The following is a 16,429-nucleotide window of genomic DNA, read 5'->3' as shown; positions in this document are numbered from 1 at the left end:
GATAAGCACTTGTACTATAAGCTGCAAATAAGTTGTTTATCCAAACAGGCCCATAGTTAACTTATCTTCGTATAAGCTGTTGTTTTCACATTGGAGAATTTATAAAAATAAGTTGAAAACAGCTTATGAACAACGTAATAACTCATAAGTTGTTTTCACACTAAATTTATGTGATCCTATAAGCTCAACTAAGTCAAACCAAACAAGAAATGAATGTAAAAAGGGGAATTAAAGGTTGAAGCCGTGCCTTCTGAGCTAACGCATCAATCTGAGGAAACGACTGAAGCTTTGGACAACGATCAAGCAATCTCCGAAGTGCCAAATGAACGGTGAAGCTTCCGTCAATCGACATTTCAACCTAAAAACACTTCTCTAACAAAATTGAACGGTTAATCGAGTAAGAATATATAAAAACAAGAATCAAAATCGAAAATAATGATAAAATAGTTTCGTTTTAACAACGAGTACGAAAATTGAGATGAAATTCGGAGACTGTGTTCGCGTGAAATGATTGAAGATGAAGAATCGGAAAGTTTGTTGAAGAATCGAAGGCTTCGTCGGAACGGAGGAAGCGGTGGTGTGAGGTGTGGGGTTTGTGGTGCCGTGCAGGGTTTCTGAATGGCGGGGTGAAGGGTTTTAGGGTTTAAGGGCTTTTATATGTACGTTTTCTTACAGGTCGGTAATAATGGGGGCGCACGTGGGACCCTTTTTACGCCTTTTTTTTAAGGAGTGAATAGCCAAATACCCCCGAAATTGCAAGGCGCGTCAATTACCCCCTGTAGTTAACGAAATATCAATTATCCCCCAAAATTGATAAACGTTAGTCAATTACCCCCCTCTGTTAATTTCCTCCATCCAACATGCTGATGTGACAGTTAACTGCCCACGTGGCACTGCCACATGGTCAGAAAAGGCATGCCACGTCAGAGGGGGTAATTGACTATATTTTCTATTTTTTTTTTGAAATTTTTTTTTTTTGAAATTTTTTTTTTTGAACAAAAATATGATTTTTCCTTGCAAATTTATGATAATTGATCACTACTATGAATCTTATTCTTTCTATATGCTAATTTATATGACTAATATATGCCACTGTCATTATTATCACTACTATATAATGTGCTTATACAGAGATAATTCTGTCATATAGTTCTGTCATATAGATGTTCTATGCTTATACTGTCATTATATTGTTCTATGCTTATTCTGTCATTATAGGTAGCATACTTAAATGATGATTTCACAGAGATAATTATGTCATATAGTAGCATACCTTAGTCATAGATTATGAACTTAGACACTCATGCACCTAGACACTGCAGGCACCAGACACTGCAGGCCCATAGCAGAAACACGCCACCAGCCACAAACAGAACTAGCATAACAGGTTCTGTCAAAACATAAGCCCAAATAATTCAAATACAGGGGGGGTTTTGACCATTATTGATAAACTACAGGGGGTTTTTTGACACGAACTTGTTGGAACAATAACAACACAAACAACTTAGAACAATAGCAGCACAAACAGCTTAGCATAATTGCCTCTTACATTTGTTTCCAATACACATAAGAAAATACTTAGAACAACAATACATATTTCATATAACTATTGTGAACCAAGAATTTTAATCAAAACTACCAACATACACAACAATAATATCATGTACTTCAATAAAAATCAACATGCAAAGCTTCCATTATCATTTTCATCATTATTAAGCCCTAAAGCAAGCTTCAATTCCCCCTCTTCTGTCCAAATCGAAACACACCATCAACTTCACCATTTCTGAAATTGTGTTCAAATTAAGCTCAGAAGTGAATGCATGTTTAGTGTGATGTTGATGATGACTTAAATTGGTGTTTAGAAGCAATTGTGGGAGAAAGGAGAAGGAGTTGAAGCTTTAAGAGATTTCAGAATAATCTTTGTGAGTTTCTAGTAGTTTAGATCCTTCCTTAGGGTGGGTTATGTTAGATTGTCACCTGAAATCTTTGATTTGTTGAACAAAATCAAATCATTGTTTTCAATTTCAAAACCTGCCACACAATCAAATACCCCCTGTAGCCAACCCCCCCCCCCCCCCCCCCCCCCCCCCGAAAATGCAGTTTAAATTTTAAAAAAAATCAGATTTTTTTCAATCAAAAAAAATCAAATATAGTCAATTACCCCCCTATGACGTGGCATGACTTTTCTGACCATGTGGCAGTGCCACGTGGCAATTAACGGCCACATCAGCATGTTGGATGGAGGAAATTAACGGAGGGGGGTAATTGACAGACGTTAGACAATTTCGGGGGGTAATTGATGTTTCGTTAACTACAGGGGGTATTTGATTCACCTTGCAATTTCGGGGGGGTCTTTGGCTAATTACTCTTTTTTTAAGTGTGTTTTCGTAATAAAAAACGGGTCCGGTTGTTGTAGATTTAAAACAAATTAAATTTTTTTATATTTTTAAAAATGATTTTTTTTTAAGGAAAAAAAATGAATTTTTTTAGAAATTTATTCAACACCGATGTGGGACTTAATTGAGCTCTACCCTAGAAAATTTATTCAACCCCGATGTGGGACTTAATTGAGATCTTCCCTATAAGCAAAATTGCTCATTGGACTCCTTAACTTGATTTCAGGTAATATTTATGTCATTTATATTCTTTATTTTCAATTTGATCCTTTAAATGATGGTAATATTATAGTTTTTTTACCTAACTAAAACTTTCAAAAACCCAAAATACTTAAATCTTCATCATTAAAACTCATATCTTCATACACACCTAAACCTAGATCTTTATTTAAAAAAAATATAAATCAAATTTCATTCTTTGTGGGTAATAACAAAATCCCAAAATTGTAAGATGGGCTCGTATAACCTCTCAATTACTTCTTCTCCCTTAATTTGTCTTGCAATCTACATGCTCATTTTTTTCAATTGCTCAACAGTACGTCATCAAAGATGAAGATGAGAAAATTAGTTACAAAACTAGTGGACTGCCTCTCGCCAAGTTCAATTTAAGGAGCAGAAGGTACAAAATAAGGTTGAGATGTTGGAAATATAAAAACAAGGATTAAAGTGTGGCATAGGTTTGGTAAAAAAAAACATATCATACAAAAAATAAAAACAACTCGTATTTTAGATCTGGATTTTGTGTTTAGGACAAAAGAAGATTTATGGTTTCGTATTTAATTTCGGAAGCTCTTTTGGTTAACGAAGAAAAAAAAAAGTTATTAGGCTCGTATTGTTGGGCATTTTAGGTTTTTAGGTTGTCAAAAAAAAGTTATTAGAGACATTTTAGGTTTAATTACATATTTTCTTGTAATATTTTGACAAGTTATGCAAATTCACGTTATTGTTATTCTAATAAAACCTAGTCGTCTTTGTTATTGTTTCTCTTCCTTTGACTCCATATATTATTAAATGTGAAGATCTCCATTTGGTAATTTGTTGTTATCGGAAACTTAGGTCACATGCATATGTCATTAGAGTCACAACCCCGAAGTCGCAAATTGACTAACTTATTTTGTAGGTGGAATGTATGTTTTGATTGATGGTGAATTCGACATAATCGCTTTTTTTGAAGGAAAATTCGACATAATCGTACTGAACCGTTATAATTTTGACAAAAATAACATTTTACAAGTTTAACAAAATTACGATTTTATCATGATTTCATAATCAAGATGCAACCTCAATAATAACATAAACTAGATACTTTTATTTATGTTAGCATACAAATAAAAATGTATACAAAGTTTAGTAAAATATGTACTTTTGCGAATGGATCCTTATTCCTCATCAGAGTTCCAAATATGTGATATTCGATTCAACTCTGGCAAAATAATTGTAGCAAGATCAGGTCTATCACGTTTTCTATACTCAGTGCACTTTAAAGCCAGCTTAGCACATGCCAAAGCCTCTTCAACAGGACAATTTGGCACATTTGGATCAAGCACATCCATGAAGTTTCCTATTTTTATAGCTTCTTCAACTAAATGAGACAAACCCATTGGAGGCTTTGCAGTGATAATTTGTAGCAAAACCATACCAAATGAAAATATATCTGATTTCACACCCAATAATCCAGTTTGTTGATACTCAGGATCAATGTAGCAAAATGTTCCAGCTGGGCCTGTCATGCGATATTGAGTGGTTTTGTTGGCTATCGAAGCAGGAACGAGTCGCGCCAAACCAACATCACTGATCTTGCTAACGTAGTTTTTGTCTAAGAGAATGTTTCCTGGTTTCATATCACGATGTACTATTGGATCTGGCTTTGATTGGTGAAGGAAAAGAAGGCCAGTGGCAATCTCATATGCTATTTTAAAACGATTTTTCCATGGAATTGGTGGAGTCTTGTCTTTTTGGAATAAACGATCTTCTAAACTTCCGTTTTCCATGTGTTCATACACAAGGCATCCAAATTCTGGACATGCACCTAGGAGGAGCACCATGTTGGGATGTCTAATTTTGCTTAAAATAAGAACCTGAATTGAAAACATTGATGGTACATAAGGGCGATGAGGCTCACAATATTAGTAGGATATACGAAAATTTTAGCCAATAAAAGAGAGTACTAAAAAGACAGTGTCAGATTGTTAGTATTTGGCCCTTATACATCTTCATAGACAGTTCATATTTAAAAAAAAAAGGTTAATTAAGTAAACGGTCCTTATAAATATATAAAAAAAAAGTTTTTAGTCCCTACAAAAAAAATTCACTTTTTAGTTCTTGTAATTTTTTTCGTCAACATTTTTAGTTCATAATTAAAAAAGTCATATATTTTATAATTATTGAACAAATACAGTTACCTCTTGTTGAAATTGCCTTTCTCCATGAGCTAAATCAGGTTTAAGAACTTTTATAGCAACAACAGTATGATCAAGCACACCTTTAAAAACAGGTCCATACCCCCCTTCACCAATTTTGAGAGCATTGTCAAAGCCATTAGTTGCAACTTGAATTTCTTTAATATTGTATCTTCTATATGGAATGCTATTATACACAACTTCTTGCAATGTTCTTATCCTTTGTTCTTCCTCATGTTTCACTTTTAATTCAGCTAGCTTTCTCTTTTGAGTTTCTATTTCCGCAAGTCGCTGTGACATTTCGGCCGATTCCAAAGCAGCTTTTGCTTTCTGTCTTTCTACTTCAGCTAAAGCTAATGCAGCCTCTTCAGCAAGCCTTGCTTTTTCGACATTTTGCTCTTCTTCTTCTCTAAACTTTTCAATTTCACTTGCCTGAATGAAAAATAATCGTCTTTTAGACTATTTTTTTCATTAATTTATTAAATCTATTTGTTTAAAGTTAAATTCAAACATAATTTTCATAACATTATGTTGTTACCTTCAGTTTTGCTAAAACAGCTTCTCTGCATGCCACACCATACTGCTCTGTTGTCTTCTTCAATTCTAGTTTTAATTTCTTTATTTCTGCCTCAATCCTTATTTGTAACTATATGATAATTCATGCAAAAGGAGAAAATAAAGTTAATAAACATATGATCTAAGTTGTTTGATATCAAATCAATGGTTGGGAGTGGTTATTGCATGAAAGTACAAAAAATTGTGACACATACCAATATAACATATTACACTCAAGAACCTCATTATTTTGATACATGCATAACTTGATTAATCAACTTGACAAAGTATAATTCGTCAATGCAAGTGTAAAAGAAAAAGGCATGTGTACTTACTGATGGTTTTGAAGAAAGTAAGCACTTAGTATTATCTGAATTTATAACTTCATGATTTCCATGTTTCCCTGAACTGTCATTACTATTGGCAGGAGAACTTCTATTTGACGAAGTTTGCGACGAGGAGCTTCCTGCTGATAATCTTGGACCTCTGGGTGAATTGTTATCTTCAAGAATATTGGATTTATATGGTGTCAGTAGTATAACTTCTTTCATATCATGTAATGGTTCCCAAGCTTTGTTTGCATCTTTGAATGGTTTCCTTTATAAAGTAATGAGACAACAAAATACACAACATCATATAATTATTAAAATAAAACATTAAGGTTCATCACCAATTATATTCTTTCTCTTTTTTTTTATTTGATTAGAACATGTTGTTCACTTGTTTGGCAAGTTAACTCATTTCTTTTTAGGATGACTGATTTATATGTTAGAATTTAATTGTATCCAACTATGTACAAATATGTATTGTTAGTCCTACCAATAAATAAAAAAATTTGTTCAAGTAAATTCCTATTTTTTTTATTAAAGATTCGAATATGTTGCTTTTAAGTTCTTTGTTTGCACAATTCTTAATAGTTCTTTGTTTTCAAATAGTCGATGAGATAAGTACAATTGACCGAACTCCATGATCAAACATTTTATGTTCTTTGTTTGTGTTGCTTTCATATCTTTTACCTTTGAACGAAGTTGCTATTCTAACAATTTTAAATTTACTATTTAAGTTTCTTCAAAAAAAAAATACTATTTAAGTATTTGTAGGATTTTGACGTTGACGACCTAGCAAATTGATAACCCCGTGTGTTTTTTCCTTGAACAATACGCCTTTGATGCTTCACTTAAAAAGGTCTTTCATTAAAGTACATTTTAATCCTTTATATACATTAGGTTGACACTCTCATGCACTACGTAATAAAATATGACCCCAAAAATGATACGAGGGACCAAAATTCATAAAAAGATAATTTGGAGGGGGAAAACGATTTTTAAGATAATGAGACCAAAACCTTATTTTTTTCAAAATTAGGGGGGCCAAAAGTGCTTTTAAGCCAACAAAAAAAAAACATATAATTTGTATCATACCTGTTTAAATCTTCACAATTAGGGGTATGAGCAAAAAGCTTATTTGGCTGCCTCAATTGATCATTCTGCAAGAGTGTAACTATGTCTCTTATAGATTTAGTTTGTGGGACATGAGTACTATTTTCATCATGAGGAGGAAAAGGAGGCCCTGTTGGTCGAATATGTTGCACTTTTCCTTTTGATATAACATACAATGTGCTTGATTTAGGCAATGACTTAGCTAAGGTAGATGACATATCAATTTCTTTAAATTTCCTGTCACATGTAAATGAGAATATTGGTTAAAAGAGAAATATGTTAATCAAATTTTTACAATAATGTAATTATAAATAAATGTAGATAATTATGTGAGATTAATTAGTTAAGACCTTATAAGAACACTCCAAGGGGAAACAGAAGCACCAATGACAACATTGTTGATAAAATTTCCGACGACATAAGCAGTAAGAGCACTAGGAACATCAATGTCATGCAAGACCAATTCCTTTGCCTCAATCTAAAATGATCAACATTCATAATTATCAATTTGTTGTATATAATATAAACATAATAACATGACATATTTTTGGGGAAATTTATCCTATTCATCAAGCATCATTTCTAATTCATATGTAAATGTAGGAATTTAATAAAGAGAGATTACTCAAACTTTGGAAATTTAGTAACTCTTACCCCTTTTCTAGCACAAAATCCACGAAAGGGAAGAAAAAATTGGTGCAATTCTTCATGAGTTGGTGGACGGCCATGTTTAGGAACATCAACAATATGATCACCTGCATTAAATCAAATTCAAAATTCCACATTAAATATTTGGCCAATCTAATGTATCATATCAGCACATGTTCTAAATTGTTGCATGCACACATAATCACAATAGAGTGCACAATATAAAGATTTTGGATAACTCCGCAACCAATCATAATTGCAGTTGCAATTCGCAATTGCAGTAGAAGCATTTATTTGTGATTTTTTGAATATCAAGAAGGTGTTGTCGGTTGTAACTACAATTTAAAATCATTGTCAATTTGTAAAAAAAAAAAAAATTACCAATTCTATATTCATAAATAGTTTTATTTAAATTCAAATTATAGCCATCCGTTGTATCATAGGTTAAATTATGATAATCTAGGTAAAAAGACAAAAACAGGGTTTCGTTAAAATTTATGATGAAAGGTTGATTTTTTTTTTTTTTTTTGATATGGGAAGGAAGAATGGGAGATAAGGAGAAGAATACCTACTGGAATTGAGGGGTTTGGTACGAACATGAATAAGAATGCATTTGGAGTTCTTCTTTAGGAGGTGATCCACAGCCCATTTCACCGCACACTGGCTATTCCGACCGGTGTTGATGGCAATGACGGTGGTTTTGTCGGCGGTGGCAGCTCCTAATTCATTCGTAATCATTTGCATGAAGAATTAAGGTTAGTTACTTTTTTAGAAAAAATAAAGGGTCTTGTCTCTGTTTCTATCCCATTTCAATGTAATACATGAATAATAACTGATTTGTTAAATTGACCAAACCGTTACTAACCACTTTTTAAACCTTCTGGCTTCAAGTACAAAACCCATTAGTTGGATTTTATTTTCTAACAAGTGTGTACCTAAGTTGGATCAAATAATGATGAGTTCATTCAACTTTAATAAAAAGTCACAAATTTTTCTAAAGCTTATTATTAGAGATGGTTAAAGATACATATAGATATATAGCTGGCACGATAGACACCACAATTTCAATTAGGGTACTTCTTATCTAAAAATAAAATTAAAATGAATAAGGCGCCTACCTGGCTTTAAACGTAGACCTTTCTCATTTGATTGATTTTGTCATTTTACAATCTCTAAGTTTTATTTTGAAACATTATTATTAATTTATTAATAAAAATTGTGTATAAACTTTATATAGTATAAACATAGATAGACATATCAATTTGCAGTTTTGCACCTATAAGATTTATCAAAAAAATGAAATAAATACTGTGGGGACTACTTAGAGGTCTATGCTTTGCTGAAGAAAACAACTCAAATGCACTTTGGGGGCTTGTATCATGTCGGATCCCACTTGTGTGTCATTGAGATATCTGTTATATATCATTATTCAATTAGGATGTGCCATGTGGCATACCCTTTTTTACACCCTTTTCATCTTCTTCCTCACTTCCTCTTCAAAACAAAAGCCACCCACCACTATTGCGACCTTCATGAATTTTGACTGTACAAAATCGATGATATCACAGCGGGGTAAACCGAAATTCTCGAAAATTACAGGGGAAAAAGTACCTTAAATTTTGTAATTTGATGCCATGAAGGTCCAAAACCAAATAATCTTCAAATTACATGGTTGGAATCCAAACAATTTTTTTTACAGGAGGTAAATTGGAAATCGCTAATATTACAGGGGTAAACATGTATTAACCGTTTCTTAACCAAACACATATTTTACCCTTTTTTATTATTGATCTTATATGTATTTTTATTTTAATCTCATGGTTCTCATGGGAAAACAGCCAAAACACTATAGTAATTTGGAGTTTGACTAAGAGATAAATAAAATTTGGCCAAAAAGTGTTTCAGGTAAAATTTAAACTCAACTTCTTGCGAATGTTTCAATTTTAATTGGAACTCATAAATCATTCGATTCTAATCACTTAATTTTTCTTTTATTGATTTTATCACCCAAGTAGATAAAATAAAAGTTAAATTTTGCTTTTCTTCGACTTCAACGGTTCTCCAAAAAAAAATCCTAATTAACAAGTGATCTAACGATTAGAAATCTGACATTTAAGCATGTTTTTTTTAGCAGTCACTTGGTTGCAAGTTAACTCTTTAGTCGGTTCAAGATTTGACATTGAGATAAATTAACAATCAAACTTCATATCTTTGTTCGAATCCTACAAATTTTCAATGTTCAATGTTTCTCTCTCTCCTTTTTATAAAAATAATGGAGTATTAAGATACACAATTTCATTTTTCACAACATTGGTGTTATTTGACCATAAATATAACACCATGAATATCATATTTAAGCACACTCAACATTTAAATTGGATTCCCCACGGTTACTTCATGGATATCACATGACATTATCATTGATTTGAATTGTCTGATTTTAAATTGATGGACAAAATTATTTTATTATCTAAAATAAAATTTAAAATTTAAACTTTTTGATCTCAAACCAACGGTTACAATCCGTTACATTGAAATTTTTGTGAAATTTCTGCGTAGGAATCCATGTCCATCAACATATATATCATTGTCATTTCATTAATGTTATATTTTATACATGTCCTACAACATTATTGTTATCAAAATATCTATTTTTGCTTATTTTCATAAAGGATTCATTTTTTTTTAACATAATAAGTTATAATTGTATTGTATCTTTTTTTTTGACAAAAATTGTATTGTATCTTTTATCACTCCCTTAAATTTTGTCACTTTTATAAAGATTTGTTGTTTTATTGTATTAACTTGAAGATGTAAGTTTGTCCTTATATTAAACCTTTTTCATTCAAGGGACATAAAAATTGTGTTGCTTTTTGATGTCCGAAAGAAGGTGATACCTGCACATGCTCTAACGTTTAAGTCAGGTGGGGAACAAGGAGGGCGATATATTTTAGGGAGGAGAATAAACTTATTTGAATCGTAATAAAGTCCTCTTTAGATTAACATAAGAGAGTACAATAAACTTATAACCTTACATGTAATTGAACTTTGATATAACCTTTTGACCAGATCGAAACACTTTTCGATATATTCTATCAATTCAGATTTGAATACCTTATTCTTGTTTTTTTTTATAGCTCAATACCTTATTTTTAGTCGGTAAAAATAGTATTTTTTAAAATAATTCTCAACTCACAATGTCCATATCATTAAATTTAATATTTTGATCTGGTGTGTAAGAAGACAAAGTACTTGTCAAATGGTTGAGACAATCAGACAAACAATAAAAACAATCGAAAGTTTCGACTTCACTGCACTTCACTCTTCACTGTCGTTATTTGTTCACTTTTCAATTTCCATTTATACCCCTCAAACAACCCTCACTGTTATGTAGAGCTGAAGCACTTCTTCACAAACCGATTATCCATTTTTCGGTTTTCTTTGCTTTCATTTCACAGGTAACTCTTAACACCTTTAAATTTTTAATTTTTATTTATTTTTACTGTTATTTATGGGGTAAAAATGGAATTTTTTTAGGTGGGTTTCAAGGAAATTCGTTGTTGGAAAATGGGTCTTCGTTGTAGGAACTATTTTTCATTGAAATTGTTCTTTGTTGAATGAAATCATTCATTTTTATAGGCATAAACTGTTTAATTAAGTGCTTATATCATATAAAGTGCTTATGTATAAGTTATAAGTTATATCCATAACAAAAGATAAAATAAAGTCAAAACTGTTTTTACATAAGTTATAAGCTGTTTTCATAAGCTATCTTTGAGAGCTTACTGAAATAAGGTGAAAATAGTTTATAGGCAAGTCATAAGCTGTTTCTATAAGCTCTCTCAAACAGTCTCATGGTCAGTGATAGGACTGGTTAAGTTTATTACTTTCTTGCTCTACTTTGCAAGTGATGCATCCTCTTGATTGTATAAGGAAGCATAAATGAAATATTGAAATGCATTTAGCATCTATAATTTGTTATTGGTTGTCAATTGAGGTTATGGTACATAATTCACTTTGTGTGTGTAATATTTTTACTGTATGTTATTTAAATATGACTTAAAAGAAGTTCTGAATTCTGATATTGAATTAGATATTTTCACTGTCTAGAGGTAACATATTATACTCTCTTAGTTTGAGCTGATTAGAATCCCTTATCAAAACATTTTCAATTTGTCGATGGTATATTTTTCTCATGCGAAGCAGATTAAAATTCAGGACTGAAAAGTATTTGTTGAAAACTGTTCTTTAAGAAACTAGTTTGGTGAAATTCAGTATTGAAATTGGATAACTCTTTTGATTTGAGGATGTTATTTAGTGTCCGACGGTACATTTTAGTAAAATTCTGGAATTCGACAGCATTTTATTTGAGTTGTCATGTGAAGGAAGCAAATTGTCTAGTTCTTCTGCTCAGTTAGGTCTAGGTAGCTAGGATCGAGCTCTGGATGTTTACTCTGTTGTTACTGCCTGTATTACGTTGAGGGTATCAATAATTTTGTAAGCAGATGCCATAGAAGATTTTTAGATATGATGATGCTAACCTTGTTTTCATATATTTAGAATATAATGTATCCGATAATTATTATTGAATGTTAGCTCTCTTTATCTTGGCTTATATCATCGTATACAATGCCTTAGAAACTTTTGGATATGCCTCCCTCGACTATTAAACGTTGAACTATAAATAGTGTTTGCAAATGAACCTCAGCATCCTGTGTTACATCATTGAGCTAGCAATGGTGTCTTGAATTTAAATGCATTTATGCAGTACGGTTTAGAGATCATTTTGACCTTATAAGAAGATTCTTTGCCTTTTATAAACGGTAGTTACTAGCCCATAAGAGGTTGTTTTCCCTACTCCTTTGTTCTAGATGGAGCTAACTATTACGCTTCAACTTCGAACTAGATATTTCCTATCAATAGTGAGACAAACATAATCGCATGTCAAAAGGTCCTTGGCGTCACAAAAAGTATAACTTATTCATTTTCATACGTGCACAATGAGCAGTATCCGTCACAGCAGAATGGGTTTTGGTTACATCTGTTAGAAGGAAAAAAAAACATTATAAAGCGAAGCGTTTTAGCCATCCGTGAGTTGGCTGTGAATAACTCCTGCTTTGTGGTAGTTTCATGACATGTTATGATTGTGATTAAAGATTATCACAGGGTATGCACACACAAGACTTAAGGGAGGAGGAGAGAAGCCTTTCCTCTTTGTCAAATAATTTATAACTGTCAGAGTTTATAAGGTTTAGTCCTTTGGGTATACCGGGAAAAGGAATTCTCAGAATAATACAATTATATTAATATGATGTGATTATATGTTGGATGTTATTTCAGAAGATAAAGCACCATTAGATAAGGAAAAAAATTCTGAAAATAAAGAAATATGAAAACTAAATCTAAGAAAAAAACTAATTTAATCTAACATATTTATGATAGAATAATGCAATGGTGAGAATGTAGTCAATAGCGTGCCATAGCAGAATAGAGTAGCGATGATAGGGTTCGGCTACACTTTTGGTTCGCGAGCCGCCGTCAGTAATAGTGGTTGTTGTGGCCCCAAACTGCTATCACTTCCGCTATTAGGGATTCAGGGCGAAATTCCTCAAAAAAAAATTTTAGCCACTGTTTTTTTAAGAGTGTAAATGTCATTTCGAACCCTTTTAATGGTAATGTTCTGTTCATCATTCTGTTATTTTCTTGCTTACAAACAATCATCACGTTCTTCCTACTTTTAGTTAAGTTCTGTTATGTTTTTCTTTAATTATTAGGTATGATGGTCTCATTAATTTTGTGTATATTTCTATTTGAGTATTTATGTTTATTTTGTACACTGCTTTTTAGTCATCGCAATAGTGGCTATCCCACTATCCGCTATACCGTCATAGCGATTTTAGGGGGCCGGTGCTACACGACGTTATCTAGGATTAACAAGTGAGATAGGATGTTTTCTCATGGAATGAGATGTAGATACTGTTCTTAATATGCTTTGATACCACTCATTAAGTTATTTGACAGTTTTGTTACAATTATCATGAATTTTGACAGCTGGCTTCTACTTCTAAGTTATTTAACTGTTATTAAGCATGTCGTTTTCTGCAGTTTGCTAGCAAAATGACTTGTTAAGATACTTTTTTTTTGGACTAAACTGGTTAAGATACTTGTCTAATTTCTTTTTGTATTCATTTTGGTTTCGGTCCATTCCTACCTTCTATGATGATTATGATAAAGTTCATGCCTTGTTGTGAAGAAAAACACGCAGATACGAAATTATGCATCTTATACGTGTTAAAAAGTGGGCTAAAATCGAGTTTAATATACACAGAGATAGGACTCTAGATGGCCACGTCTGACGCAATAAAGGGCGATTATGCTCCTATCTTAGATCCAGAGCACCCACCATTGGGAAAATTTGACAAGCCACTTCCATGTTTTGGTTGCGGCATTGGATGGTTCTCGTAAGTTATTTTGTAAAGATTCATCTTTCTCAATTCTTTAGCCGACATAGTTTGATGTTTAAATGTTCTCCTCTTCGCTCCCTTTTGTTTTTCAGTTTTCTGCTAGGATTTGTATGCCCATTCACGTGGTATTATGCAACAATTCTCTACTTTGGAAATTACTACCATAAGGATCCAAGGGAACGTGCTGGACTTGCTGCTTCTGCAATCGCTGTAAGTGTTGTAGCACTAGGGAGAAAATTTACATTAGTATTCCCTCTTTTACAATAACCGCACTTTGAATATTTTTATATTTCTCTTGAGAAAATAAAATTATGGCATAATTACATTTAAGTCTCTCTAGTTTAGGCCACATGTAATTTTGGTCTCTCAATTATTTTTATTTTTTTAAATTTATTGACTCCATCCACTTTAAAAATCAAGCAAATATAGTCCCATTGTCAATTTTCCTTTTGGTAAACCTCATAAATTCTCATTTTTACTACATTTTTTGGGGGTTTATGTTGGATTTGAGATATGAGATACTTTAAAGTTTAGAAGATGGAAATTAAGGGAAATTTATATAAAATTTAAAGGATTTTGTAAAATGTGAGATAAAGGATTAAAAAGAGGGAAAATTTGCGATTTTTCAGTTGATTGAAATTTGACATTTTGATTGGTGAGTTGAGTAGAAAAATGCGAAAAAATAATTTAATTGATTCAATTTTATGAAAGTTTTGAATAGATTACAACAATTTGAGACTAAAATAATTGAAAAGAGATGGAGAGATTCAATTCTAACAATTGAAAGTAGATGGACTAAATTCACACAAAAAAATAATTGGAGGACCAAAATTGTTCATCAGGTATAATAGAGGGACTACAGACACAATTATGCCATAAAATAAAAATAAGTATACATGTGACATGTCATAATTTGAATGGAAGGTGTGCATAAAGTGTATTTTTTTTCATTTGCCATGTTATTTTATTTTCCTCATGGAAGTGACTACTCTTTTCTCCCCCTTAAATTTTGCTGTTGCAGGCTCTGATCTGCACAATTACTGTGGTGATAACAATACTTGTTATTTTCTTGTAACTTTACTTCCAAATATCAACTAACCTAAATGTAATCAATTAGCCACGGAAAAAAGCAAATGAAAATCACTTCTAATATCATCAGCTTCTACACGAGGAAAGCAAGGCTCATTCACATGGTAGATCGACTTCTTGGCATGCAAAACTAGTCCAGTTCCATTTTATGAGGGGCATAAAGTTATGTTGCTATTCCCTTATTATAGGCATGATGTACCTAATTAACTAGATTTTTATTTTTGTTTTTTTCTTGAAGATTGTTGTGGATTCTTATTAACCTATTTTAGTATGCATCTTGCTAAAATAGTTGGGATTGTTAATTAGTTGCTAACTTGCTATCATGCATTTGTAGAAAAAGGGAAAAAGAAAAGATCCATTGCTTTCTGTGTCGTGGTGGTGTTCTTTTTCTAAGTTTGTATTCTACTTGCTGCATCTTTTGTCCTTGTTAAAACCAAATAATAAAATTCCAATATCTATTTTATAATTAGATATAACACTAACAATCTATTTTATATTAATTTTATTTTTTAGATATAACACTAACAATCTATTTTATAATAAACGAATGGAAACATGAGCATGTTAGTGTCCTTTTATCCAAAAAAAAAATAAAAATTCAAGTAGCAAATCATATCAATAAATGTTTATTACAGTTATTTTCTATGCTATTAAAAATAGAGGTCAGTGAGATCACCAATAAAATGAAATAAAATAGAGGTCAGTGTAGTCTGATTTAAACACACAAAAATGTATCACTCATGTATATCAGTCTTAAAGGTTTTTTCTATAATGTGATCTCTTGTCTTTTTTCACTCCCTAGTTGAGTGCTACAATATGGACACAAATGTGTATCAATAACTCAATGTAAGGAATGATTTATGCACATAATTGAGTTTAGAACATCGTCTACTTTCACAAAGTTCTCAAGAAATCTGAATTGCAGTTACAAACAGTATGAATCATGTATGAAAATGAACATCAATTCCACTCACAAGAGTTTTCTATAATGTGATCTCTTGTCTTTTTTCATTCCCTAGTTGAGTGCTACAATATGGACACAAATGTGTATCAATAACTCAATGTAAGGAATGATTTATGCACATAATTGAGTTTAGAACATCGTCTACTTTCACAAAGTTCTCAAGAAATTTGAATTGCAGTTACAAACAGTATGAATCATGTATGAAAATGAACATCAATTCCACTCACAAGAGCATAAACATGTGCGTTTTTTTTTTGGTGGCCGGGAATCTGAATTGCAGTTACAAACAGTATGAATCATGTATGAAAATGAACATCAATTCCACTCACAAGAGCATAAACATGTGCGTTTTTTTTTGGTGGCCGGGATTTGAACCCCGGACCTTGCATATATAATGCATTGTCCTTACCAGTTGAGCTAAGCTCACGAGGACAAAACATGTGCGTTCTAACAACACATGAAAATATTTTTA

The 16,429-nt window shown here is 32.0% G+C and overlaps 3 protein-coding genes across 10 annotated transcripts in view; 1 reads left to right on the top strand and 2 right to left on the bottom strand.

Moving 5' to 3' along the window:
* The window catches only part of LOC146897142 (midasin-like protein), a 39,958-nt gene extending 39,330 nt beyond the window's left edge, over positions 1-628 (bottom strand). For all 5 annotated transcript variants that reach the window (XM_085737536.1, XM_085737538.1, XM_085737537.1 and 2 more), the window contains exon 1: positions 248-628. In XM_085737536.1, the coding sequence (XP_085593662.1) occupies positions 248-352 (105 nt within the window). In that variant the 5' untranslated portion in view covers positions 353-628. The remainder of the gene's footprint in view (positions 1-247) is intronic.
* A 2,950-nt stretch (positions 629-3,578) lies between these two features.
* Positions 3,579-8,430, bottom strand: LOC146897141 (U-box domain-containing protein 52-like). Of its 2 annotated transcripts, none has more exons than XM_085735494.1 (8): positions 8,013-8,430; positions 7,447-7,547; positions 7,143-7,270; positions 6,775-7,029; positions 5,689-5,950; positions 5,337-5,444; positions 4,802-5,230; positions 3,579-4,477 (listed from the first exon to the last, which is right to left on the bottom strand). In XM_085735494.1, the coding sequence occupies exons 1-8, from the start codon at positions 8,182-8,184 to the stop codon at positions 3,779-3,781; spliced, it is 2,154 nt and encodes a 717-aa protein (XP_085591620.1). In that variant the 5' UTR covers positions 8,185-8,430; the 3' UTR covers positions 3,579-3,778. The 2 variants fall into 2 exon arrangements, with proteins under 2 accessions (XP_085591620.1, XP_085591621.1); XM_085735495.1 differs by having other exon boundaries at positions 3,740-4,477; positions 8,009-8,186.
* A 2,324-nt stretch (positions 8,431-10,754) lies between these two features.
* LOC146897140 (uncharacterized) lies at positions 10,755-15,364 on the top strand. Of its 3 annotated transcripts, none has more exons than XM_085738674.1 (4): positions 10,755-10,898; positions 10,978-13,901; positions 13,997-14,114; positions 14,926-15,364. In XM_085738674.1, exons 2-4 carry the CDS (start codon positions 13,783-13,785, stop codon positions 14,977-14,979), a joined length of 291 nt encoding a protein of 96 aa, XP_085594800.1. In that variant the 5' UTR covers positions 10,755-10,898; positions 10,978-13,782; the 3' UTR covers positions 14,980-15,364. The 3 variants fall into 3 exon arrangements, with proteins under 3 accessions (XP_085594800.1, XP_085594801.1, XP_085594799.1); XM_085738675.1 differs by having other exon boundaries at positions 10,758-10,898; positions 13,769-13,901; positions 15,022-15,364; XM_085738673.1 differs by having other exon boundaries at positions 10,758-10,898; positions 13,769-13,901.
* The last annotated feature ends 1,065 nt before the right edge of the window (positions 15,365-16,429 follow it).

Source organism: Medicago sativa, chromosome 8 (genome assembly GCF_051527215.1).
Source record: "Medicago sativa cultivar Bolivia chromosome 8, Bolivia_mono, whole genome shotgun sequence".
Lineage (NCBI taxonomy): Eukaryota > Viridiplantae > Streptophyta > Magnoliopsida > Fabales > Fabaceae > Medicago > Medicago sativa.
Note: the sequence above shows the minus strand (reverse complement) of the source record. Positions and strands in the feature narration are given on the sequence as shown.